The sequence below is a fragment of the Echinops telfairi genome, unplaced genomic scaffold, assembly GCF_000313985.2.
Source record: "Echinops telfairi isolate 266 unplaced genomic scaffold, ASM31398v2 ScPeMD7_7468;HRSCAF=8506_0, whole genome shotgun sequence".
NCBI lineage: Eukaryota > Metazoa > Chordata > Mammalia > Afrosoricida > Tenrecidae > Echinops > Echinops telfairi.
In genome coordinates, this window is record NW_022111369.1 from 37,888,786 (window position 1) to 37,916,396 (window position 27,611).

A 27,611-nucleotide genomic window follows, 5' to 3' on the forward strand; every position below is an offset into this window, starting at 1 on the left:
AGGGTTGAACTTGACTGTTTTAAAAATTGAGTTTAGTATCTGATTCTACTTTGTTTATATGGATTTACTTTATTATTGATATAATGATTGATAGAAATGTTTATTGGGAAGTATGAAAATAGAGAGTTTGTAAGCCCATTTGTTGTCAGCCATTAAAATGGGATCTTTAGATGGGTTTAGGACACACCACAGAGAAGGCTCGGAAAAGATAAGCCCCACCCGTGCTTCCAAGTACTCAGGACATTTGCATTCCTCTTGTATATAAACTTCTGCCTTATATACATAAGAGTGTCTCCATGAATTTGTTTTTCTAGTCTACCCAGACTGTCACACACAGACAGGTTCTCTCAGGGGAGAGCAGTCTTTAGAGAAAGATGTCATGCTTGGTAAAGTAGAGGGTCAGTAACAAAGAGGAGTTGAGATTGGTGCTGGCCCTGCACACCTCTCTATTGGTTCCCTGGGACGTGCCAATATGTCGTCTTCATGTCTTGGTGCATCGGGTTGAAGCCTGGCCTCTCTCTCTCCCTCTCCTGTGGAGATATATACAATACCCTCCCTTGGGTGGTTTAGTGTCCTGCTCCCGGCCTACCCTGGTCTTTTTCCCCCCTCTCTCACTTTCTTTCCCCCTCTTATTTAGTTGGCTGCCGTATGTATCCCTGGATTGGGTTTGGCTCCTGCCATAGTTGCTGGACCTCACCCCAGGAATGTACATATATAGTAGATTTTTCCCTATGCCCGGTTTTTGTTTGTTTGTTTTGTTTTTTTAAGCTTACTTCAGTGGACTCGTGTTGTACTTGTCCTTTTGTGCTTGGTTTACTTCACTCAGCATGATTTCTTCCAGTTCTTCCCATGCGGCAATGTACTTCACGCACTCATCGCTGCTTTTTAGGGATACATTGTATGTATGTACCACGGGTTTTGGATCCATTCATCTGTAGATGGAAATTGGGATTGTTTCCAACTCCTTGCAATTGTGAACTGTGCCACGATGAACATTGGAGCACAGATGTCTGGCCATGGTTTGTTTCTTGCCTCTTCTGGGTATATGCCTAGTAGGGGGATTGCTGGGTCGCATGGTAGCTCAATCTCCATTTGTTTTAATTATTGTCAAATCGATTTCCATAATGGCTGTACATACCGATAGGTCCACCAGCAGTGGATGAGAGTTCCTATCTCCCCACAGCCCCTCCAACACTTGTTAAGGTCTGATGTTTTGAATTGGGCTATCTTTGAGGTTGTTAAATGGGGGGAGTGAGGGGACATGGAGTGGGGACCCCGATGCTCATCTGTAGACAACTGGACATCCCCTCACAGAGGGGTCATAGGGAAGAATTGAGACAATGAGGGTGCAGCATAGCACTGATGAAACACACAACTTTCCTCTAGTTCTTTCGTGCTTCCTCCCCCCCCACACCCCCATCACAACCTCATGTCTACCTTACAAATCAGATTAGACCAGTGCATGCACACTGAGAGCCCACAACACAGGGAATTCAGGATAGATAAACCCCTCAGGGCCAACAAGGAGAGTGGAGATACCAGGAGGATTAGGGGAGGATGGGGGGGAGAGGGGGGAGAGAGGGGCAATTGATCACAAGAATCAATCTAGAATCCCCTCCCTGGGGGATGAATAATGGAAAAGTGGGTGAGATGTAAGAGCCCCCAATAAAAGTATTTATAATTTTTAAGGGAGTTGAAGTGTTACAAAGACTGCAACAATGCACTGAAACAGCAATAACTGTGAGGGTGGCGGGGGGACCAGGCGGTGATTCTGAACTGACTCAATGACACCTAGCAACAACTGACATCCACTAAAGTCAGAAAACGAAAAGAATTCTCAAGTTTCAAAATATTGAGACCATAATATAGTGGCTGTGCTACCCAGTTGTCGTTGCCTTTTTAACTTGTTCTAAAAGGTTATATACATATATTTTTAAATGTACAGAGCCATACATTGGGGGATAAGACATTAGAAACTGACTCAGAAAAACTAAACAGCATGTTCGTGACCCTGTTTTCCTCAAAGCCACTGCCCCTGAGTGGATTTAGACTCATGGAGACCGTACAGGACCGAGCAGACCTGTTCCCCAGGGTTTCCGAGGGGTCGTCTCCTCTTCCTCCAGCAGAGCCGGTGATGACTTGCTATTAGCAACAGGGCCTCGTAAGTAACAAGTTCCAAACCAGCCATGGTGGCTCAGTCTCTGTGTTTGTTAGTTATGTCAGGCTTTTATTTAGTCATTGGGTTTTTTTTCCTTTCCTTTCATTTTTTAAATTGTAGGGTCTAAATTGGTCAAAAACCTACTCTACCTCAATTTGTCTTTTGCTACCACGTACATCCTTTTCATGATTGACAAGAGACATTCTTTTTTTTAAGTGATCATCACTGGCTTGCTTGGGACACTCAGAAAAGGGCTGTCTTTGCAGAATCGTGAAGAATGTAGAGAGTGTTGCTTGAATGCCATTACTTAGGGTTAGCTTTTCCTGATGTTGCACAAGCGGGTTTGGCATGTGCTGAGTGCCTGTCCTTCTGAAGAGGCTGTCTTTCCATGACAACGAGAAGGTGCTTCCCGACTGTGAATGTGACTGAGGATGGAGTACAGCAAGGTGTTCAGGCTCACCTGGTGTCATCGACGAAGCTGCCCGTCTCTGGAAGGCTGAAGGGGCACTACTGGAAGTCGCAGCTGGTACTTGGATGCATGTGTTTGCTGAATGCTCGCATCAGCCCAAGCTGCAAAACCAGAAAGTGCCCAACCCTGAAACTCAGCTTTGCTTTTGGATAGAGCACACAGTGATCACACAGTTCTCTTCAAGCCTGATTAATTATACAATTTGCATCTAGCGATCACTTGTCAATTATAAGCAGCAGGCAGCAGATGAGGCAGTAACTGTATCTGTTGAATAGTAATTTTTAGAGCAGGGTATTCAAAATAGAATTGGTTTATGAAACAATGTAATTAAATAAACTAAAAAGAGAAAATATTTCCATTCTTAGTGCCCTACCCAACTTTCCAGTGCTTGGCCAAGGGACGACTTTTCGCAAGGGTTGATAGCTACCACCGATGTCTGGGTTGATTCTCGTGTTGCCTTTGGATATGACACGGCTTGAGAGCAGCAGCACCACGAGATTAAAATATTCTCTTCTCTGTTCTGAATCTATTCAGCCGTTGTAGCTGTGGTTACATGATATCTATGTCGTAGGAGAAAAGAAATGTAATTACTAAAGGGGAAATAAAGGGAAACTTCATACAATGTAGGAATCCTCTTTTTTTAATAAACTGTCCATAAATCAAAGGTTGTGGACCAGTAAAATTCTATGGCAATTCAAATAGCAAAAAAACCATCAACAGTTTAACAACAACAAGGCCAAATAATTCTACACATCAAGGAACCAACCAAATAAGCAACCAATAAAAACTCCTCAGTCTTACAACTTATAAAACCTGTGCAGTGAAAATCAGTACAGAAATTGGTAAAGTCGTTCAAGTTTAATGTTTATGCAAGAGTGGGGGGAGGGGGAAACATTACAACAACCAATAAAAGTATATTCCTTCTCTTTACTCACATGGATAATACATGATACATTTTAAAGAAATAACTGATGTAGGTGGTAAAGAAAGATCTTTCTTGATAGGCTAAGCAGCATTCTGATCTGTAGTACTGTAAGGATGCAAAGTATTTTATGGAGATGAGCTACCATTATTATGTAGCGTTGGGATGTTCACCAGTAATTGAAGAATACTGGCAAGCAATTGTCACATCCTCCAGCTCCCTGGAATGTTCTGTCCTTTGCATGATACATCTATCATCTCCCTAGGATATTCTACATAGATTCTGGGAAAAATAAGTAACCTAGGACATGACTGGAACTTTTTTACCTCATTTCAAATCCACAGAATCAGTTCTAGATACTCTTAAAAATTTAATCATCTCTTTTACTGGATTTAAGAAAAGAGTCAATACTAACCAGTGTAGCACATATGCCCTTTGGAGTCAAACAACCTTGAGTACAAATTCCTGCTTTGTCATTAAATACAGGGGACTTCAGTCAAGTTATCTCAATGTAGTAAAGGTTGGTTTTCTGATATGCAGCATATATGTTCATCGAAGTAAGAGCGATTGAGGTCTATATAGCTACGTGAAGATTAGTGCGTGGTATCTGAACCGGCAAGCTGTCAATACAAAGGAATCACCTAACAACTTCAGGGCATATTCTCAAACCCTCTAGATTTTTCACAGGCCTGGTGAAGTTTATATTTTTAAGCACAGAACCAGTTCTGGCTAATCGAAGTAAAGAGACCATGTGTTAAAAGAAGCTGCTGAAGGAAATACGGGCTTATATCGATTCCGGGGAGTGCACGTCGGCACAACCACAACGATTATTCATTGTAGTAAAACTGCATATATGTCTGCAGGGACAGTGAATTATTTAACGTGGCTCTTCCAGCCAACGTCTCCAACTCCACCAAATGACTTTTTCCTGCATGGGTTTGTTTAAAGACAAGGAAGAAGTTGGGGGCAGATACTGATAGAGTTCCCCTGTGAGTAATTGTGAACGGTATTCCCTGGAATACCATTGTGCTGTGTATAACATGAGCCCTCCGAGACGCAGGAGGAGGGATCTCATTACCAGCAAGAGCCAGGTGTGGAACGCCTCCTCTGGATCCAAGATCCCTGTGCAATGGACCTCCTGGATCGAGGAAATAGCTGTGACATCATGGGCGCATCGGCAGAACCAGGAGCCAGAACATGGAACAGAGTGTGGCTGGCTTTTGGAGTGAGGTGCCTCTGAGAACTTAATTGTGGAAGCTGGGTTCGTTGAGCCACAAGTGGAGCTGGGTGCCTTCGGGTTGGGGCTTCCAGCAGAGCGGTGTGCCCCTTTATTAGCAGACCTCAAAGAACCTTGTACTATGTCTTGATAAGCAACACTAGCCTGAGTTTTTCTCACCAGTTCTACACCCTGTTCGCTTACTTAATAAACTCTTGAATCCTTCGTTTCATCGGTGAATTCTATGGAGCCATGCATGGATATTGGAACCTGGAGAGGTCATATAGCGAATACTAGGGAAAGCAACACCATCTGTGGCCTGGAAAAGGCCATCATGCTTGGCAAAGCCGGAGGTCAAGTGAAGACAAGGAAGACCATCAAGGGATGGATAAGCACAGTGGCTGCAACAGTGGGCTTGAGCGTGATGGTGTTGAGGATGACGTAGGATGAGGAGAGTTGTGCTCTATTGCACCGTGGGGTCTCTATGAGGTGAACCCAACTCGATGGCACCTCACAACAACATGGTCTGGCCATTCCGCTCCCTCTTAGCCAGCCAGGAGTGTGGTGGGGATTCCATATGCCCACCTGAAAGCATGGATAAATGCTCACAACACCATTATTTTTTAGCAACTCCACACTAGAAACAACGCAGATGTCCATGAGGAGTAAGCAGGTTAACTCGTCACATAGTGAAGCACTATGCAGCACGGAGTGCGAGTGCACTGTACTCGCACACAGTAGCACGTAGGAATCCAGCTGACAGAAGGAGAGGAGGCAGGTTCAGTACAAGAAGACCTGTGTACCTTCATTTATATGAAATGCAAACACTAGCACAATGTCATTGTGCTAACAGCCAGGAGAGTGGCTTCGAAGTAATCACAGAGAGGCATTTCCACCTTGCTGGGGTCTTGATGGGTCTCCAGGTTCTTGAGCAGGGGACTGTGCCAAAGGAAATGGACTGTGGTGGAGTCAGATTTCTTCATGTAGCTCTTCTAACCAGGCCTCTATAACACCACCACCCCCCACATGACTGGGCGGGACTATGCAAATAAGGCATGTTTCGCACTCATGGAAGGAGTTGGTCAGCTTTTGTGATCACCTCCCCGCTATCAGGATGAGCCATCTTTGAATTGGAAGCAGAGAGAGAACTCCCAGGGCCATTAGGATTGGATCCCATTCAAGATTTCTGTCTGAAATGACAGAGGCTGAGAGGTACCAGGGGCCCAAACAGGGAAACAGAAACAAAGAGCACCCCTGAAATGTAGGGGCTGTGAGGTGGAGCAGAGGGCTGGCTCCCTGGCCCACAGAAGCAGAGGCCCAGGGACCACAGGGCTGAGAGGCTGAGACCCGGAGAGAGACGCGGCTGCTGGCCAAGGAGAGGCATTGCTGTGGACCAACGACTATCCCCTTAAAGTGTTTGATCCTGCTAACTTCCCCTAGCAAAACTGCTTAATACGGGGTGTTGTCTGTGAGCTCCGTGTGACAAGAACATGCCGGTCACTGTTTGAGCAGAGTGGCATTCATAGTAGAACCGTGAGTCAGAGGGGAGAGGCGAGAGACGGCGTCACAGTGTCTTTCTCTTCTTTTTGAGAACTCAAGAAAGAGAAAGCTCTCAGAAGGACCATCTCTCTCTAAAGCCCCCGCTCTTCACTCTGCATCACTACCGCCTGTGGGCCCCGAGACTGTGATTAAAAAGCCAAAGGTGCACACCGGAACCTCGCTCCAGATGTTCCCCGGGCCAGGTCAGGAAGGGCTTCCTGAGAGCCTTTTTCTGGTAATCACCCTCACAATTCACTATCTAAAACGGGGTAGATCACAGGGCATCGTCGGCAATGTAGATACGATTTTTTGCCATGTTGATTCCACCCCCACCTGCTGCACCAATGAACTGGAGACAAAAATGTAAAGGCTGAAAGGAGATCAGAGACGCAAAGAAGAGCCCAGTACCCAGGAGTAATTGCTCCGACAACCACAACCTCATCTGTGTTAGGTCAGAAGAACTCGATGATGCCTCCCCGCCACGACCCTGGCCGGGGCTGGCTCCCTGCATTTGCAGATCTCAGGATCATGTGGAACCACAGGATGCTCCCTCAGAGAGCTGCCGAAAAGCGCTGCTCAGCACACTGAAACCTGCGTTGTTTGTTTTCTTTCTTCAACTATTATTCTCCTGACTTGCTGCCATGTTCTATAGTTGTTCATTGCTCCCATTCACAGTAAAGAAAAAACATGGACATTTTTCCAGTGTAAAGAGTAAATTTCGTCATTCATCTTTTTCTTGTTCGGTCCGTTTTAAATGTAAATACAGCCATTAACTCATACACAGAATCACTGAACTGCGACAACTCATCTTCCACGTCTCCTGATCCATATGGATTTCATTCCTACGAGAAAAGTGGAAACAGGGCACCACAACGCATCTCTTCCTGTTCCATTTCTTGATACCCACAGTTTACCGGGACTTCCCTCCTTTGATTTACTGATGAATGAGGAAGGCGACAAAGGATAAGGAACTGTGAATTGCCCTGTCCCCCGCTATTTTAGATAAGATTTTCAGGATAAAAAGTTGGATTATACAAAGAAGTAGCAAGGGTTTAAAAAAAATAGTATAGGACAGTGCTCCTTGGCTGTTCCTGTTTCTTAAAACAACACTGATTGTGCGTTGCATGCAATTCATGGTCTGGGTGGAATGGAAAAAGCAGGGCTTGTCAGGGCAGTCGGTGGCACTTAGTCACAGGCAGAACTCACTTATTTTATGCTTACTTTCAGGCTCGCAGACTTGCCCCAGACCCTGGGTCCACCAGACTTATGTGTTCCTGGGCATTGCAAACACCACATACCCATGGGGCAGCATGGGGCAACCATACTGTGTATGTGACCTATGCCCGAAGGTCCCGTTGGACTTCACCTACAAAACTAAAGGTGAAGAGAAAATGAGGACGGATTTCACAATGGCAATGGCAGAGCCCTGTGCTACTGTATAGATCTTAAGTTCACCAGGCTCGCCCTGAATGTCAAATTAGAAGGAACTACAGTGAAGATAATTTATTTTTGTTTAGAGAACCTCGTCCAGAAGGCTACCTATGATCATTTATTTATATCATGATGACTTATTCTGGTCACCTGTGCACATTTCGTTCCTTTCCCACGGAACAAAAAAGCACACCTGATTCTAAAAAAGTTAAGCTGACTCATCGCATCCCCAACCAATGTGCAGGTGGGTGTGTTTGCCTCTGATGGACACCGTTCTTTTTCCATCTCTGGTGCACCTGCCACTCTGTTCTTTTATCTGGAGCTACAAGGACAGGAGCTTAACTCAACCTGGATCTAGATATATGGGGGGGGAAAAAAACAACTTTGAAGAGTTCATACAAAAATTCTATTCCTTTCTAATATTAATTTTCCATTAACGTTTGGAAGCTTCCTTCTATACCTCCTTCTATGAAAACTACAGTCCAGGCAATGATGGTTGAGCTGAATACTGAAGGGCAAAGAGATTACTTGAGAAAGGGAGGTGAGGAGGTGGAGAGGGATGCTGGAATGTGAACGAGCTTGCTCCTGGGGGAGTAAAAGTTCACATTGCGGTAGGGAGGCAGTTTAAGGACAACATGTAGTACAAAATTTAGATCAAAGAGTGATACTTTTAAACTCAGAATTCTAAAATGGTGAGTGTCCCTTTAGTGTTTCAGGCCAACCCCAATCCAAGTAACCGACCTCCTTGCGTCTCCTCCCTGTTGGTGCGGTCAGGTAAGCCTTGGGCTGCTAGCCAAAAGGTTGGTGTTTCAAACCTACATGCAGCTCCAAGGAAGAAAGATGAGATGGATCCCACAAAGATTTACAGCCTCCAAAACCGCTGGAGGGTAAAGGAGATAGACGGACACAGTTGGCTGCAACAGTGCGTTCCAAATAACAAAACGTGTGAGGTTGGTGCAGGGCCAGGCAGCATTTATTTTTATTATTATTATTATTATTATTATTTAAGGGTCCTTATGAGTTGGAGCTGATGCCACCGTCGTGGTATAGTGGGTTGCTTGTTGGGCTGCTAATTGCAACGTTAGTAGTTTGAAAGCAACAGCTGTTTTTTCAGGACAAAGATGAGGCTTCCTACTCTCTACAAGTGTTACCATCTGGGAAACCCAAAGGGGGCAGTTCTACCCTGTCCTACAGGATCTCACGATGAGACAGAATTCACATGGTGGCAGCAAGTATATAAATGCAACAACAATAGCATGAGCCAGAATTGACTTGACAACAGTGGGTTTGGATTTGCTTCTCATTCGCTTATTTGCTCTAAGGCCTTTGTGATCTCGCCTTCCGCGCAGCCCGTGGTGTGGGTATGATTCCTTTGTACATACAGAGCAAGACCGAGACTTCGTGAGGTTCAAGAATTTACCCTGGATCTCAGAGCTAGTAAGTTATAAAGATGAGATTTATCTCTTGTCCCTCTAACTTAATGCTCATTTCTGTATGATGGCACACACTCGGCATTATAGGATAAAAAAACAGTCAGCAATGGCTCATTGAAACCAGGAATACTTTGGGGACAGACCATGATGCCAGATGAGGTCCATTGCCTGGCTTTCATCGGTCACCTGACAGTGAGTTACTCAAGCTCTGTGACCCTCAGTGTCTTCATCTGAAAACAAGAGGGAGATAGATCATCGTTGCAGATGTGCTGTCAAGGGAAGAGGACTGGGTTATATGTGTGTCAGTGTGTGGAAGCATGTGTAAGGTAGACCTGGCTGCGCAAGCCAGTTCTTTGGGAAGTCAGTAATGGATTAGTAAATATGAAAAACCTAACGATGCCTATCTTCTTTGCCAAGGACCCCTCCTTCTGGAAATCTAGTCTAGAGAAATAATCCCCCCAAACCTTTTAAGTTGTATTTGCATAGGTATGAATTCTAGAGAAAAATCGATATAATCAAAATATTTATCAAAATCTCAAAGAACACTATGCTCTGTTCTATCTGTGGGCCATTACATAGCCATGAAATACTATAAATTAATGATTAGGTAACAACGCAGGAAGGAGGTCCTGTGATGGGGGGAGGGGATGTATGATTGCGGTGCCAAGTGGGGTCGTAGTCAAATATGCACATATTTAGACAAGGATAGCCATAGTCCTGGTGTGGTGGAGAATGTCCTGGAAAGGGAAATGTTAATGCAAAAATTCAGCTGAGCATTTAAGGGAAACAGATACTGAAGAATGTAGGAGCAAGCAGGCTCAAACAGGAACCTGCCTGAAAAAGCCGATAAGCAGGAGATCCCGTGGCATCCTCCCTCTGTTCCCTCTCTGTGTGTCAACGAGCTTCAGTGGGTCTGTGAAAACACCCGAGAAGGAGGGGGAAACCTTGCCATTTGTACGGTTTACTAAGTTCACCAAAAATGTACTTGCGTGTAGAAAAAAGAGAGGAAGTCTGGTAAGGCCCCAGTGAGTCACCGTTTCATCCCCTCCACCCACTTCTCCTTCTGCCCAAGACTGCTTCCTTCAGTGTGCTGGACCCTTGAAGGAAGGGATCCAGCTGGGATGGGTGGGACAAGCCCAAATCCTTTTTATTTAGTTATTTACTTATTTATTTTTGCCTCCTAGCCCAGAGTGGGATGGGGTGGGGCTGGGAGAGAAAGAGGAGGGGCCAGGAAAATGGACCTTATCTGTAGCTCATCGTCTTCCAGGATCTCACCCCATGCTCTGTTCCCACGGAGTTTTTGGACGTACTTGCTACAGCCACATTGAAAACACTCTAGAGATGTAAGATACAGTTGTTTTGACTCCAGATAAATTGTGGGTAGCAGGGTGCGACTAAGGCAGAACCTGTTTTTAGATCTCAAAACAGAACATGCTAGACCTGACGTAAGGGCAGAGGAGTGGGCAGTTGTTGGAATTCACATGGAGTACATCGTGCAGATTTTCTGAGAGATGGAATCAGAGAGATGGAGCTGGAGCTGCTGTGCCGAGCGCCCTGAGGTAGAAGCCACCTGGACTGATCAAGCTGTTCAACAACTCGCTGAGTCCACCAGACGATCCTCCTTCTTCCTCCGGATGATATTTCTGTCCTGTTGCACCAGGCGTGCACATTTATTTCAGGCCCCACAATAAGCAGGGAGGGTTGTAATTACTGTTCAGAGCCTAACCCACTTCTGGTCTCTTTTTAGGAATCCAGTCTCAGAAATGTAATACCAGGCACCTTTCTTGTGGAGATGTCAGTAGCAAGTTGTCCTTCAGTAGGACCCTGACTTACAGTGTCCCCATGAGTGTCAGAGCAGAACGGCGCCCTGTGGGGGTTCATTGGCTGCCCTTTCAGAAGTACACGGTCAACCCTTCCTGCAGTCTCCAGAGGGGCCCCTGAGTGCACTCAGCCTTCCGACCTTGTCAGGAGAGCACATAACCATTTGCATTACCCAGGGCCCCATTCTCAGCGGTCCTCTGAAGTTCTTAGAGACAGAAATAAGGAGACAATGACTGGCCTTCAAGCTGCAGAGAGATGGAGAGGATGACTGATTTCCCTGATGCTTCAACAACTTTTCTCTAATACGCTACATAAAAACATAGAAACTGGTGTTATGGAAGAGAGTCTGTCTCGTGTGCGTGTGTGTGCGTGTGCGTGTGCGTGTGCGTGTGTGTGTGTGTGTGTGTGTGTGTGTGTGTGTGACAGAGTAAAACTGTGCTCAGTAGGTGTTTTCAAACTGGCACCTTTGAAGTTAGCAGGAGAGTGCTCAACCGGTTATCGATCCAGGGACACCTGCTGGGTCTCCACTACCTCGCTCTTTGTAAGTCTCTTATGGGTGTCCCACTTCCACAGTCAGTGAATAGAGAGGCAGCAGTAAAACACCAGCCACCCAATCACTCACCCATTCAAGCAACAACCAACCCTGTGGCAAAGGCCTTAAATGAGGATGGGAGAAAGGCTCTCAAATAATAACTATATGCCCATCATTTTACTTGGATCCACAGTCAACATTCGTAGACACAGTAGCCAGAAAAATCAAATGAGTTATTACATTAGGCAAATCTGTTCAGCCAAGTTGTCTGTAGGAGCCAAGCCGTCACATTGAGGGCTAAGGTGCACCTGACCCAAGCCTTTGTATTTTCAATTGCCCCATATACACATGAAAACCAGAAGATGAATCAGGAAGACCACAGAGTAATGGATGCCTTTGGAATACAGCATGCGTGCAGCATAGTGCCAGGACCATAGACCACCAGAACGAATAAACCGGTTCTGGAAGAAGTAAGACCACCTGCTCTTTAGACGCTAGGATAGCAAGAGTTGTTCCACATACTGTAAACAGAGACATGATAACAGGAGGGATCTCACTCACTGACATCAAGCCAATCCAACTCACAGTGACTCTATGGGACAGGGAGAACTGCCCCTGTGGGTGTCCACGACTGGAACTCTGTCTCGGGGTAGAAAGGCCCATCTTTCTCCCCTAGGCGGGCTCAGTCCCTGGAAAAGGTCTTCGAGGGAGACCCTTAGTGAAGTGGACGGGCACAGTGGCTGCCACAATGATCTCCAACATAACAACGACTGAGAGTGGTGCTGGACCGGACTGTGTTCGCTTTTCTTATGCACAGGGTCACTATGAGTTGGCGCCGCCTTGACAGTCCCTAACAACAATAGTATCTGCCCATCTGTTTTACCCGAGAATCAATTATTTCAGAAATTTCCTTTTATGTATGACCTACAATCAGAACATCCTGTTTCTGCCAAAGAAATGGTTTATCGGTAAGAAAGCTATACTTTACAAATTGCTGGATTTTCAGTCTTCAATATAACTGATGCAAATACATCAAGGGAATCTCTGGTCTGAAGAAAATCAGGCTGCAGGACACGCTAAGAAAATGAGTTGCAGGTTGCCATGGCAACTAGACCAGCCTTGGCGTGAAGGGCAGAGTCCTTCAGATCCCTCTGCTGCTTCTGCGGATGGACTCCCTGCAAAAGCACCATGTTTCCTGCATAGCCACACTGAGCCCACCTTTGCATCCGAAAAGACAGAGAGAAAACGGTGCAGCAGTCCAGTTGACATCTTGGGCTCTTTCCCTGATGCCATCCAATGTCTTTTCTTTCTAGAAGGTGGGAGTTTGTAACCAGATCCTTGGGGACTTGCGTCCATGTATTCACTTCATGTGGCTTGGGAGCTGAGCCAGCAGGGTTTGGTGGTAATTAAACTTTGAAGGCTGTGACGTGACCTGTGAAATGAGTTGTTGGTCCCAGTTTAGCCCGCAATGGGCAGAAAGCTACCGCCTTTGGACTCTAACCCTTGGTTCCGACTCCAGGGAGAAGTCCGAGGTTCGTGTGGATACCCTGCGGGTCCCTGCGGGGCATCTTCGGGAGGCATTATTCTTTGCTTGCTAGGCCATGGATGTCGCCACAGTGCGTGTTACAATGCCCTGTGTGTACATAGGCATGCCACAAATCCAGGCTGGGCCAGCCCAGGGGCAGTACAAGTCATTTGCCTAGGGAGCGATAATTAGTAACAGCAGGGGCTCTTACATTCCTGAAGGGCATACTCCATTCCTCCGCTAAAACCACTGAAGAATCGTCCTTTCACTGAAGAGACAGGCACAGTGAATGGACAGTGGGAGTTAGCGCTGCCAGGGCAGGTATGCGTCCCTCACGTCCCGTAAGTTCAGTGGAATGGGGCCTCGTCCGATTCCATAGGGCATGCCCACATGTCCAAATCATAGCCCATCCGAGGCCGGTAGCTTGTGTGGAGCTGTGAGCCTGAGTCCAGGTGGCTGCTGCTCCCTGCTCTGTGTCGTCTGCGATCCTGTTGTTCTCCATGGTCCCAGGGTTCCCAGCGTGGGAGGGGGTGTGGAGGAGTTTGTTCCTGCCCCTGTGGTGATGGTGCCCCTCCCCACTGGGCTGTTGCAGAGAGAGGGGAGGGCTTGGAACCTGAGCTCAGATCCAGCATCTGCACCTGGGTGCCATCTTCCACCCTGAGAGAGTGAAACTAGGGATTCCAGGTACCTACACCATCAGGAAATTGGGAAGATGGCAGCCCAGGGAATGATCACAGTTCCCTCCTCCCCATACCCCTGTTGGGCTCTTATCACAGGGACACCTCCTGGAGGCTACCCTCACCCCGCCCCCCACCACCACCAAAGGCTCTGCTCTACCTCCATGACCATCTACAGGACACTACCCCCTGCAGCCCCACGGAGCTCTCCCCCACACAGCAGAAGGCGGAGCTGTGCAACCCGGACCCCTAAGATGCCCGAGAAATCCAAATAAGATTGGGGGAAACACCTCTGGCCTGATTCTAAATCGATGCCACCATCTCCCTAGTCATGTGTTTCTGAGAGGGGTGGGGGGGCCAGGACAGAGGGGCACTGAGGACCCTGCTGAGTCAGAGTCAGCTTTGGGTCAGACTGAGGCCACACAAGAGGGGTGCGGCAGGGAGCCGAGGGAACTGGTGGCAGCCTCTAGTGGGCTGAATTGGGCCATCGTTTTGGGCTGGGTGTGGACTTCAGGATTTGCAAGTGATGTGCTGGGCAGGAAGCCCCACCATTTTGGGTACTGTGACAAGAGCATCAAGCCCCCTGTGCTGCTGCTGCTGCTGAAGAACTAGCACCTCCACGGGCGGCAAGCCCTGCACCCGCCAGAAGGGTGGCATCTGCATCTGGGACGGCTCCAGCTTCATCCAGCATCCTTGCATCCACGTGGTGAGAAGCTGGAAGGGCGTGGCCTGGGTGACAAGGCCGCCAGCCGCAGGTCCCAGGCCTCACAGCACCAAGCCTTGGGCCAGAGCTCCAACCCAGACACTGCATCTGGTGCCAGGATGGCCAGCTCACTGAGCACATCCACCTAGGCGAGAAGCCCTACAGGTGCCAGGAATGCAGCAAGACCTTTCAGGGTCACTCCCACTTCTGGCGCCCAGCTGGGAGGGAGAGACGCCCTTCTCTTGCAACACCTCCCATTTAGCACCAGAAGATCTACCACTAGGATTAGGTGTGGGGGAAGGGCTAATAGGAGGGCAGCTGAGTAGAGCCAACAAGGGAAACCTGTCTATATTAACACTCCGGAAGGACAGGCTCCTGCTGCCCCCCCACCCACACCCACCCTCCCGCCCCACTGCAGGGCCACCCAGCTCTGTATGTTCCATGTCCTTAATCAATCCTTTTTGTTGAATCGGGGTGGGGATGGCGGCGGGAGGGGGGGGTTGGTGGAGGAGGTGGGACGTAAGGACCTGGTTCTCCAGGATGTTAAACGGCACACATCTGTACTTGTGGATGCATTTTAAAGAGTCGTTTGTGTTTTCTGGTGTTAGTCGTAAAAATAGTTAAGGGTGTTTCCAATAACCACCGTCTTGCTATCTCTTCTAATAAGCTTGAGAATTTGTTTGATGCCCTTTAGTCAATCCCTGATTCATGCTGCCTCCATTCACAAGGGAACAAGCAAACCACTGCTCCGTCCTGCCCATCCCCATGGTTGGCAGGGAATTGGAAGATGGTGATCCGTAGGGTTTTCGTGGGGTGATTTTTTAAAGAAGTAGATCTGCAGGCCTTTCTATCCAGTCCAGCTTTGTCTGGAAGTGCTGCTTAGACTCCTTCAGCATTATGGCAGCATGCAGCCTAACAATGACAGATCAGGGGTGGCCGTGCAGGAGGTACATTGGCAGGGATTTGAACCCAGGTCTTTCTCATGCAGGTGAGAATTCTATCATTAACCAAGGAGATGATAAAAAAATGTGTCTGTGGTGGGAGTTGAGGCTGGGGACTAGAGAGTGCTGGATCTGGTAGGATATTTTGGAGTGTAGCGATTAGTAAAGGGATGGACCCAGCTGACAAAAGGAAAGACAACTCAAATGACAGAGAAAGAAGCTACAGTGTACATGGCCTGCAGTAGACGCTGAAGGAGCCCTGCTGGAACAGTAGGCTAGGCGTTGGGCTGCTAACTGCAAGGCTAGCAGTTTGAAACCACCAGCCGGTCCAAGGGAGAAAGATTGGGTTTCTACTCCCATCAAGATTTACAGTGTGGGAAACCCACAAGTACTTCTCTATCCTACAGAGTCACTGAGTGAGAATCAATCCAATGGCAAGAATTGTTTTTGTTTTGTTTTATTTTTTGAGACTATGAAAGACCCAGACAGAACCTAAGACAGGAGTCCTGCCCTCCGTAGTTCACCATGCTCAGCAGATAGGAGCAGATAGGAGCAGATAGGAGCTCAGCAGATAGGTGGCATAGTGGTTATGCATCGGGTTACGGCTATGAAAGATCAGCAGTTCAAAACCACCAGCAGCTCCTGGTTTTCTATGCCCATAAAGATTTATGGTCTCGGACACCCACAGGAGCAGTTTTGCTCTGCCCTATAGGGTTGCTATGACTCAGCATTAATGCGAGTGAGTTTAGAGAGTCTGCCGTGGCAAGTACTGAGGTGACCTGTAGGAAGCAGAAACAGCATAAGTAAAAGTGCAGGTCGGAATGAAGATCTATGTTCAAGATCTAGTTCAAGAAAAGCAATTGATCAGCATGGTTCTAGGTTTAGGGTTAATGGTGGGACAGAGTTGGAGCTGAAGCTGAAGCAATGAGTCAGGTAGAGAATCGTCCACATTATTCCGTCTGGGAAAAGAAAAATATTTGAAAATCCAATATTGACATGATTTCATTGTTTTATGAGATAGTATTAAAGTTCGCCTTTTAAAAAAGGATTCACATCATTTGTTCAGGGTTCCAGGAAAGTGCCTGAACAGATAAAGCTCAAAGTCTTCTTCACTTACATCAACATGTGTATATGAATTCCTTCACAATGTCACCAATGGCTTTATAATATGTCCCTGCACAAGGTTAAATGGGTTTGCACAGGCTGCAGACGGAAGAGCCTGGTAAAAAGCTGACTCAGGTATTGAAGTGACAGCAGGTACGTTTAAGTGCTTGAGGCACTGTGATGAGAAGCAGGGAACTGGCACGCGGGTGGCAGGAAGCCAGCCGAGTCTCTAAAATCTCTGTGTGTTTTCTTTCTAGCCGGAACCGCAGTGGAAACCTTCAGCGAACAGTAGCGTCACCCCAGCCTGCTTGACCAGCCCTCTGGTTGAGAAGCCAACAGGCAAAGTAAGAATGAATTCATCTCTTGTTTAACAGTGTGCTTTGAATCCATGGGTTGTCTTTCTTTTCAACTAACCTTTTAAATTGAAATAGCTATATTTACCCCAGAAAAGATGAGCTTCTTGGCTCTAGTTGAGACTAGCCTTAGTCAAAATGTTGAACTGAGAGATGTTGGTCTAAGGTCCCTGGCTTCTGCGCCTTGCTCCACTTCCAACCCAGTGACATCGTCCCCAACTTCCTGCAAGCTCTTGGCTTGTCAATGTTTTGGTTAAGCTTTTGCTGCCCATCAGAACCTGGGAGAAGGCAAAGAAGTGCTTGCCATCAGCCTAATATGAAATCCAGCGATAATACTACCGCTCTTAGGGGTTGGAATGTGGCCTCCAGTTGCACGTTTGTGCAACTGTACCTAGGGTCCCTGTGAGTCAACATTGACTTGATGGTAATGAGTATTGTCTTGGATTATTGGTCCTTGGGGATGGACTCTCCTCTGGAAATAGAGGTGCTTTGTTGTTGTTGACAAAGTTCCACCAGTGTGAGTGGTGTGGCTCCTAATCCAATCGTGTATGAGTTTTGGAAAGAGCATGGGGAGACCTGATCTGTTTTCAGGTTTTGTTCGGTTTTGTTTGTTCATATTAGGGTGTATCTCAGAGGAGTTATGTCATCAGAGGTCTCCCTCTTGAAGTGGTGCTATATGTTTTTCTGTTTATGAAACTCAGGATTTATGAATTTATAGGGATAGCAAGTAGAATAAGGGTTTGGGGGGATGGGGATACAGTGATGGTGGAGGTGGGGTTAAAGGGAGGATGATATCAAGGCGTTCAGGAAGAAAAAGAATGTTTGGAAACCGATTGTGGTAGCAATTGTACAATTCAACTTGATGTGATTGAACTATGGAATGATATATGTATTAACTCCCAATTAATAATTTTAAAATTATAGCCTCATAAACCCACAGAAGTTCCACTCTCTCCTATAGGGTTGTTATGAATTGTAATTGACAGGTAGTGAGTTTGATACAATAAACAGAGGCTCCAAACTCAATTATATATATATATAATTGTTTTTTCTTTCCTGTATCTGTATAAATAAAAATTAAAATGTAAAAAAAGAGAGCAGAATATACACAGAAAGAAGACATTATATAAAGACTTGTAGCATGCAAAAGAAATGAGGCTTACCACTGCCATCGAGCAAATTCCAGTTCTTATTGTTGTTAGATGCCATCGAGTCAGTTCCAAGTCATCCCGACCGCACGGACAGCAGAGGGAAACACTGCCCCGTCCTGGGCCACCTCTTATGGATGTCGTGTCCGAGCCCACTGGTACAGCCACCACTTCAATCCCTGCTGTGGAGGGTCTTCCTCTTCCTCTTCCTCGCTGGCTGCTCTACTCCTTTCCTGAGCTTGACATCCTTTTCTAGGGACGAGGTCCTCCTGGTAACACATCCAAAGAGCATGAGACAAAGTTTCACCATGCTTGCGTCCCTGCTAAAAGGATGCATTCTGGATGTACTTCTTCTTCCAAGACAGATTTGTTTGTTCTTTTGTCAATCTAAGATATTTTCCGTATTTTCATCAACCTCAATTCCATTGCATCAATTCTTTGTGTCTTCTTTTTTGGATGGCTGTCTTTCACATACATACAAGACAATTGGAGTGCCCTGACTTGGGTCAGGAGCACCTTAGTTCTCCTTGAAACATCGTTGCTTTTCAGCTCTTCAAAGAGGTCTTCAGTAGCAGATTTACCCAGTACAATGAGCCTTTCTTCTCCTGACCGATGCTTCCATGAACATTGATTGTGCATCCAACAAGATGAAATTCTTGAAAACGTCAACCTTTTCTCCACTTATGTGAAGAAGGTTAGCTACTCTCCAATTGTGAGGATTTGGTTTTCTTTACATTGAGTTGTAATCGATACTGAAGGTTGTAATCCTTGACCTTCACAGGAAGTGGTTCATGTCCTCCTCAGATTCAGCAATCAAGGGTTGTGTTGTCTGCATATAGCAGGTGGTCAGTGCACCTTCCTCCAAAATTGATGCTATGTTCTTCTTAATATAATCCAGCTCACCATGCCCATTGAATAAGTATGGCAATAGGATAAAACCCTACAGCACATCTTTCCTTATTTAAATCATGCAGCATACCCTTATTCTGTTCCCACAACTGCCTCTTAATCCATGTACAGGTTCCACATGAGCATAATTACAGGTTCTGTAATTCCCATTCTTCTCAAGGCTATCTGTAGTTTACTGTAGTCCACAAAATACAGTGCTTCAAGTCTGGCTAGACCAGAGGATGTACACTGGTACAGATAGGAATTGAAAATACAGGGAATCCAGGGTGGATGAGCCCTGCAGGACCAGTGGTGTGAGTGGCAAAACAGGGAGGGTAGAGGGAGAGTGGGTAGGAAAGAGGGAACCAATTACAAGGAACTATATGTGACCTCCTCTCTGGGGGAAGGACAACAGAAAAGTGGGTGAAGGGAGACGTTGGACAGGGCAAGATATGACAAATAACAATTTATAAACTATCAAGGGCTCATGAGGGAGAGGGGAGCGGGGAGGGAGGGGAAAAATGAGGACCTAATGTCGGGGGTTTAAGTGGAGAGAAAATGTTTTGAGAATGAGGTACAAATGCGCTTTACACAATGGATGTGTGTATGGATTGCGATAACAGTTGTATGAGCCCCTAATAAAATGTTAAAAAAAAAGAAACGAGTAGGTTCTGATTCACTGGGACTCTTAGGTACAACAGAGCAAAGTATTGCCTGGTTCTGAGCCACCATCCTGCTTGTTGTTATGGTCCAATGTTGCTGCCACTGTGGAAATGCTTCATTATGTGGATCTTCCCTTTTTTGTTGACCTTCTTCTTTACCAAGCAGAATGTCCTTTTCCAAGGACGGGAATCTTCTGATAGCATGTCCAAAGTATGTAAAATGAAGTCTTGCCATCCTGGCTTGGTAGGAGCATTCTGACTGTACTTCTTCCAAGCCAGATTTGTTTGTTATTCTGGAAATCCATGTTACTTTCAATGTTGTTTACCAACAAAATAAAAATAACTCAGGTTAAAAAAAACCAAAAAACAGTACTTCAGTGTTCATCTACTAACTGAAAGGTCAACAGTTCAAATCTACCAGCCATTCCGTAGGAAAAAGGTGTGGAGAGCTCACACAACCTTGGAAACTTTATGGAGGAGTCTGCCTGTCCTATATGGTGCTATCTGTCAGAATCAAGTCATGTGTAATGTGCGTTTGGTTGGAAATGGTATGTAGAATTAAAGACTTTGTTTCTAGTGGGAACAAAAAAGGTCAGGCTTATTCCTGAACTATTGTCATACTTTGGGCTAACATAAAAATGATTAATCCTATCCCGTCCCCCTCCTAATACACATAGGGCCTGATCTGGTTTTCAGCATTTTTATGTGATGGTGTTTTTGGTGGGAGGGCGGGGTTAGCTCTGATGTATCTTGTCATTAAGGGTAACCCTCTTGAACTTGTGTTACATGGTTTTCTGTTTTGGGTATGGGGAACCCAGGTTGATGAAGCTGTAGAGACAGCAAGTAGGATAGGGGTTTCTGGGGGGAAGATTGGTGGGGGGAGGTGGAGGTACAGATGAGCTGCTGTCAAGGAGTTCAAGAAGAAAGAGAATGGTTTGAAACTGATCATGGTAGCAATTGTACAATGTTGCTTTGATGTGACTTACTATGGAATGGTATGATATCTGTATTAGCTCCCAATGAAATGGCTTTGAGAGAAATCAAAATGATTAGCCCTACTAGCGGACACAGCCTGGTAGCTGAGCCCATTAAAAGTGTGGACTCCATAGAGTCCACATTCCTGCTGTCAAATTCCAGCCCTGCCACACACTGGCTGTGTGGTGTGGAGTAAGTCACAAACAATAACAGTGCCTGCCTTCTGGGACTGCTAGAAATATCACATAATTTACTATTTTAATATCATAAAAAATCCACCAGCGCAAGGGTTGTTTTGCCTATTTTGTTCACTATATACTTGAGCACCTACTAGATGATGAATTATGCCAAGTGTATTGAGTGTAAAAGCACTTAGAACAGTAACATTGCACATACTGAGTTGAGGAGAAACGGGACCCCAATATACTTAGCACGAGACCTTCAAAGCCTTAGTAATGCTGTGTGTGTCACAGGTACCTGTCAGGAAAACGAACAATGACCTGGTTAGGGTATCAAGGACCCTCTTTGGGTGCATCTGAACTTCCCAGGAGCAGGAGCTTCTGGGGTGTCTGCCTTCTTGACTTTTGCTCCCTGTATGCCTCTCGGGACCACATTTGAACCAAGTCCTAGGATCACACATGGTCCCTGTAGGGAAAACTCGGGAGCAACAACCATCATAAAAATCCCTTCAATAGGGCTTTTCTTTTCTAACCTCCTTATGTGGATCGAGCAGCATTTTTGCAGTTTGCAAGAGGAAATGACTGTCTTTTCCCAGCTAATTCCTGGTCGTTTTGCCTTGGCGACATGTCCTGCCAAGGCAGCTGTCGGCAGAGTGTGAAATCCAGGGTGCACCGGAAACCTCCCACTCCTGGGCTGCCAGCAGGGCGGACGTTTTGCAGGCGTTGCTGGGGAGCAACCAGGGTTCTTGGGACTGTGTGTCTGTACTTTGTGTTCAGTAAAACCTGCACTTCGCCTGGCTGACTTAAGTTCATAGTGAGAGGCATCTCTTTTGGCCCAAAGATGAAGAAGACAAAGAAACAAAAACATGCCCTGCAACCATTCCAACGTCCACCGCCTCCCCCCTCCTCCCTTCCCCTTCCCGGTCCAAAGAGCTTGACTGTTTACATAGGGGGCTAAACAGATCCTTCTTCCATCTGCTTGGAAGGAGAAAATGCCTGGAGAGGGGTCAGAAGTCAGGAGCCCCTGAGGAGTTTCTGAGGAGTTTCTTTGAACTAAAGTTCACTGCGAACCAATAGAACACCCTCAGTTTATTCCATTTTCACCCAGAAATGATGAGAAATGCTAACGGCTGTCTTAAGACAAAGTTAAGGAGTGACTTCTTGGATGGCGACTCAACGGGTCGAAGGAAATGAAGTTCGTCTTGTTGTTTGGGGCTCGGTCATGTAATTCCCTGGGTGATTCTCCGGTCTCTTCCCCCCAACAGGGCAGTGTTCGTTGGTATTCTGTGCCGTGTCCCCAAGCCTGTCTTTGGTTGAATGTGGCTGCACCTAAAAGACACTCTTGCTTTCTTATCTCCCCATCAGGCTGACTTCAAGACTTAATGCACTTTCGGTAAATTGCCTTTGTTGTTGTTAGTTGCTGAAATTACTCTAATGAACTTATTGCACAGTCATGTCTGTTATTTATCCACCAAGAAAGACATGACACTGGAAATGTAAACAGAGTGAACCTTCAATTATGGGAGTTGATGGAAGGCAGAATTTCAGGGCGGACCTTTGAAACTGATGGTTCATCCGCCAAGAATCCAAACATTCTTCTTGACTGCCAATACACTCTCTGTTGGGTGTAAGACGGCAAGCTGGATCCCGAGATGGAATTTTTACCACCCAAACTATTATGTCCCAAAGATGACCCAGGGATGAAAATTTCTTTGCTATGGGGGAGGGAGGTCTTGTGACCAATGCAGTTGGAAAATAGAGGAATCTAATGTGAGCTTATAATAGATTTTTCTAAAGAGGGTATTTGGATCCAGCTGGAATTTTACAAGTCAATGATAAAACTTTTCCTTAATGGCTGTGTTCGTAGGGCAGTCCTTCAGAGGGGAAACTTCTTGGAGAAGAGAGGGAGAAGTCCAAGAAATCACAGACGGGCAGCAGGACTGTAGGCCTGGGGCATGTGGTTATGCACCCTCAGATAAAGAGGAGTTGAGTGTTTTATTTTACCTAATTGGAGTGAGTGCCTTCTGAATGGAGCATATAAATTTATGTAAATTAGAATGCAAATGTAAAAAATCTGCCGCCTTGGGATTTCCTGGGGATGACCTGGCAGCTTAGACTTCCTTCCCTTTTGCAGCTGCTAAATATTGTTTTGTGAAAGCTTAAGCTGAATTTATTCCCCCAAACCCCACAATCATGTCACTGGGGCCTTTCTTTGTAATTTATAGGAGAGAATTTAGAGATGAAATAAGATGGAGGAGTTGAATGCTTCTGACAGTAAATAGATTACCCTCAAGAGGTTGTATTGGCTAACAATAAACGCAAAAGGGATTTCAGGATTTCAATAAATTAATGGAAGATACAAAGTCAACCATTGAAAAGGAATTAGACAGCGATGATGGGGACAAAGGCAGGGATTTTGAAAGATAGGTACCAGCACTCGGGGATGATATACAATTCAACCCCAAGGCTCTCTCGCAAAATGCTCACTGGTGTGAGTGGCAAGATGAGGAATTAGACCGGAAGCAGCATTCTTTCAAGTTAGCAAGACGTTGAACAACTCCTGCAAATTCAAGGGCACCCAGAGTGGTGCCGTGACTTCAGCAAACCGCACAGCACCCTCCAGCTTCAGAAACCGCTGGCGGTGGTTTGGGTTAGAGGCTGCCCATGTCCACGGCTGTGCTGAACTTGTCCTCCATATGTCTTTGCTGCATTCCTTAATGAGACCAGAAGGAAGTGGAGAGATGAGCTGTGAAAGGATAGCGGGGTTACTCAGTGGAAGAGAAGAAAGTAAGCAGGACTCCCAAGGCCTTCTGTATTGCTGGGTGAGCTAAGGGGAAGCCGAAGGAGCCAGGTGGAAGTAACTGCATAAACAACAGATAAAAAGAAAGGAACTGGGGAATTCACAAGCTACACACTGTAGCGCTGTTTTACTTCAAAGTAGGGCAGCATCCGTGGGAAGCAAAAAATAGAGGCATCCCACTTCATAGATTGATTTCACCTTTAGCTCTTTTTTTAGCAGCGGTAGAGAAAGTTTCCTAGCAATGGGATGATTAAATTCGCAGACAAGGACAATTTTTAGAGCTGTCTTCTAAGTCACAGCTCATTTAGATCCATTATATTGTGTCTGGATCTGGCTGGACAACACTGGGTCTATGAAAAGTACCTTGGAACTTAATGTTCAGTGGTGAGGGTGCACAAAGGTGAGGAGGCCAACGAGTCTGTGGTCTGTGGCTGATTAAGATAACAGAATACCAAGAGCAAATGAAGGGTGGGGCAGGAGGAAAGTAAAATGAAATAGAGGGAAGAACTAGGAGGCAAAAGCTATATAGAGAAGTATAAACATAAGCATGTACATATGTAAATATATATAAGGATAGGGGTATTGGTCTATGTACATATAATTTATATGTTAAAGTATTAAGGAGCAGACAGACTTTGGGCCTCTACTTAAGTCTTCCCTCAACACAAGAACTCTTTGTTTTAATAACCTGGCACTGTGTGATACCTACCCAACACAATCCCTGAAGACAAAGCAGGTGCACAAGCAAATGTGATGAAGAAATCTGATGGTGCCGGGCTATTAAAAGATATAGCATCTGGGGTCTTAAAGGCTTGAAGTTAAACAAGCAGCCATCTAGCAGGAAAGCAACAAAGCCCACATGGAAGAAACAGGTCAGCCTAAGTGATAACGAGCTGTCGATGGGATCAAGTTTCAGATAAAAAACAAGCAGTCATATTGTTTTGAAGGAGAGGGATGGGAGTGGAGACCCAAAGCCCATCTGTAAACAATTGGACATCCTCTCACAGGAGGGTCACACAGAAGGGACCATTCAGCCTGGGTGTGGTTTAGCACCGATGAAACACACAATATTCCTATGGTTCTCTAATGCTGCCTGCTTCCTACTATCATGACCTCAGTTCTACCTCACAAATCCTGCTAGACCGAAGTATGTACGTACATCAGTACAGATAAGAGCTTTCAACACGGAATCCAGGACAGATAAACCCCTCTGGAACGGTAATGGGCATACCATGAGGGGAGGGGAGGGTGAGTCAGGAGGTGGAGAAAGGCTTCATGTGGGTGGGAAGGTGGGGGAGGGAGGGAAAAAAGAGGAGCTGATAATTAGGCTCAAGTAAAAAGATTATGTTTTGAAAAACGACAATGGCAACGTATGTGCAAATTTGCTTGATATAAATGATTTATGGATTGCTATAATATCTACAAGAGCCCCCAGTAAAATGATTTAAATAAATAAATAAACAAGGTTGACAAATGGAATAGTTGCAAATTAATAATAATTCTTAGCAAAACACACCATTTACATGACGACACTTATAAATGTATATAACTTTACTTTCTTTGGTGTGCATGAGTGCCCTTCAATTTTGACCCGATCCCCTATGTATTTACCTTCTAATCATACACTCAAAAACTCACTGCCATTGAGTTGATTCAGACTCACGGAGACCCGGTACAACAAGGTAGAAATGCCTCCTTGTAGGTTTCCCCACCAGAGCAGCAGGTGGTTTTGAACTGCTGACCATGCAGTTAGCAGCCCCATGCATGACCCACTACTCTACCAAGGCTCCTTCTCTAGTCTTTAAAGCAAGCCACTTAAGTCCACACCTTTTTGTCCTGTGGATTTGTTTGTTTGTAATAAGATGAAGGGAACCTCCATGTTTAAGGACTCTATTGTCTTCTTCTGTAATAATGGAGGTTTTATTTGGTCATCTGTCCACCCAAAGAATACCTTTTTTAATTTCCCTTGCAGTTAAATCAAGAAAGTAAACCAGTCTTCTGACTCCTGGTGATGTTACATGTTTCCAGAGATAACTGCACTCCATAAGGGTTTCAAGACTGGGATTTTCAACAGTCGACAGGAGTGCACCAGGTCTATCTTCCAGGACACCTCTGGGTGGGTTTGAAGGCAAGCTTCTCAGTTAGTAGTAGAATGCTTGGCCATTTGCACCACCCAGAATCGACTTCCCTTGCAGCTAGATGTGGCCGTGTGATCAGACTATATCTCAGCAGTGTGAGGTGAAGTGAGAGGTACAATCTCCAGGCCATCTTACACGGCAGGAAACAACATGGAAGGAGATGGGCTCTTTGCCTTCACAGATCCTCACTGCTTAGGCTCAAACTCTTACTTAGCGAGACCTACATCAACTTCCACCTTATGTATAGCATTCTTCTTTTGGCCATTGTTACAGAACCACAATAGTATCTTTGTGCACAATTAGAGAGAGGCAGGGAGAGACGGAAGTTACCCAGGGAAGTTCCTTAGAGGCCAGGAAAGGTAGAGAGCAGAGCCTGTCACAGTAAAAGTCAATTAAAGGAATAAAGTTGCTAAATTGCTGGCAGCGATCAGCCTGTAGGAGCCTAATAAAGAGGCTAACTCCTGGCTGTCAGAACAAGGCAACAGACAGGGAACTTCATAATTGAATTCTGAATTTAGTGAACTCAGAGACGCATGCCTCAAGAATGAGGAAAACAAATTTCTACTGAAAGCGCTCATACTCAGGAACTATAGTAAAGCCCATTGCCTTGTAAAATAACTAAAAAAATACTTTTATTGGGGGCTCTTACATCTCTTATCATAATCCATACCTTCATCCAGTGTGTCAAGTACATTTGCTGCCATCATTGTTTTCAAAGCATTCTCTTCCCACTAGAGCCCCTGATATCAGCTCCCCATTTCTCCCCCTCCCCTAGATAAGTTACAGATTATTATTTTCATATTTTACATCGTCTTCCGGTGCCCCTCACCACTTTTCCATTGCTCATCACCCTGGGAGGGGGTTATATGTTGATCCTTGTGATTGAGTCCCCTTTTCTTCCCCCACATTCCCCTTATCCTCCTGGTATCTCTACTCTCATTGTTGACCCTAAGGTGTTTATCTATCCTGGATTCCCTGTGTTGTGGGCTCTTATCTGTAGCAGTGTGCATGCTCCTGTCTAATCAGATTTAAGGTAGAATTGAGGTCGTGATAGTGGGGTGAAGGAAGCACCAAAGAGCTAGAGGAATGTTGTATGTTTCATCTGTGCTATACTGCACCCTGACTGGCTCATCTCTTCCCTCTGACCCCTCTGTGAGGGGATGTCCAAATATCTACAGATGGGCATTGGGTCTCCACTCCATGCACCCCTCCCCATTCTCTTTGGGTATGATTTTATTCTGGGTCTTAGATGCTTGATACCTGATCCCATTGACACCTCATGATCACACAGGCTGGTGTGATTCTTCCATGTGGGCTTTGTTGCTTCTGAACTAGATGGCCACTTGTTTATCTTCAAGCCTTTAAGACCCCAGATGCTATTTCTTTTGATACCTGAGCACCATCACTTTTCTTCACCACATTTGCTTATGCGCCCATTTTGTCTTCAGCGATCTTGTTGGGAAGGTGAGCATCACAGAATACTAGATTGTTAGTACAAAGTGTTCTTGTTTTAAGGGAGTACTGCATTCGAAGCCCAATGCCCATCTGCAACCTTCATTCTTATCATATAGATATGAGTACATAGTTCTATGCCTCTCTCGTTATATATATATATATATATATATTTACATGTGTACATGCCTGTATTTAGGTCTCTATAAGTGTCCTTTGCCTCCTGGTTCTTTCCTCTATTTCCCTTTACTTTCCTCTTGTCCCACCTTCATGTTTGGCCTTCATTCAGGTTTCGTAATTCCCCACTGCTACATTGTCCTTGCTTAAGCCCCGCAAGACATCATACGATCTTCCTTCCAATGATTTTAGTTCTCTTGTTGTTCCCTTGTCCCTGGGTTAGTTTTCTACCCACCCCTTCCTTTCTCCCACCTCCCCTTCTCCCATATCCCCCCAGAACCATTGGTCCCCTTCTTTTCATCTCCAAATTATTTATTCTGTCTATCTTATCTAGGTAGACATGCAGATGCATTAATAAGGGCAAAAAA

The 27,611-nt window shown here is 45.6% G+C and overlaps 1 protein-coding gene across 2 annotated transcripts in view; it reads left to right on the forward strand.

Annotated features, from left to right (window-relative positions):
- Positions 1-27,611, forward strand: part of RASGEF1B (RasGEF domain family member 1B) — a 757,783-nt gene that overhangs the window by 527,583 nt on the left and 202,589 nt on the right. For both annotated transcript variants that reach the window (XM_045284136.1, XM_045284137.1), the window contains exon 4: positions 16,729-16,815. In XM_045284136.1, coding sequence (XP_045140071.1) covers positions 16,729-16,815 — 87 coding nt within the window. The remainder of the gene's footprint in view (positions 1-16,728; positions 16,816-27,611) is intronic.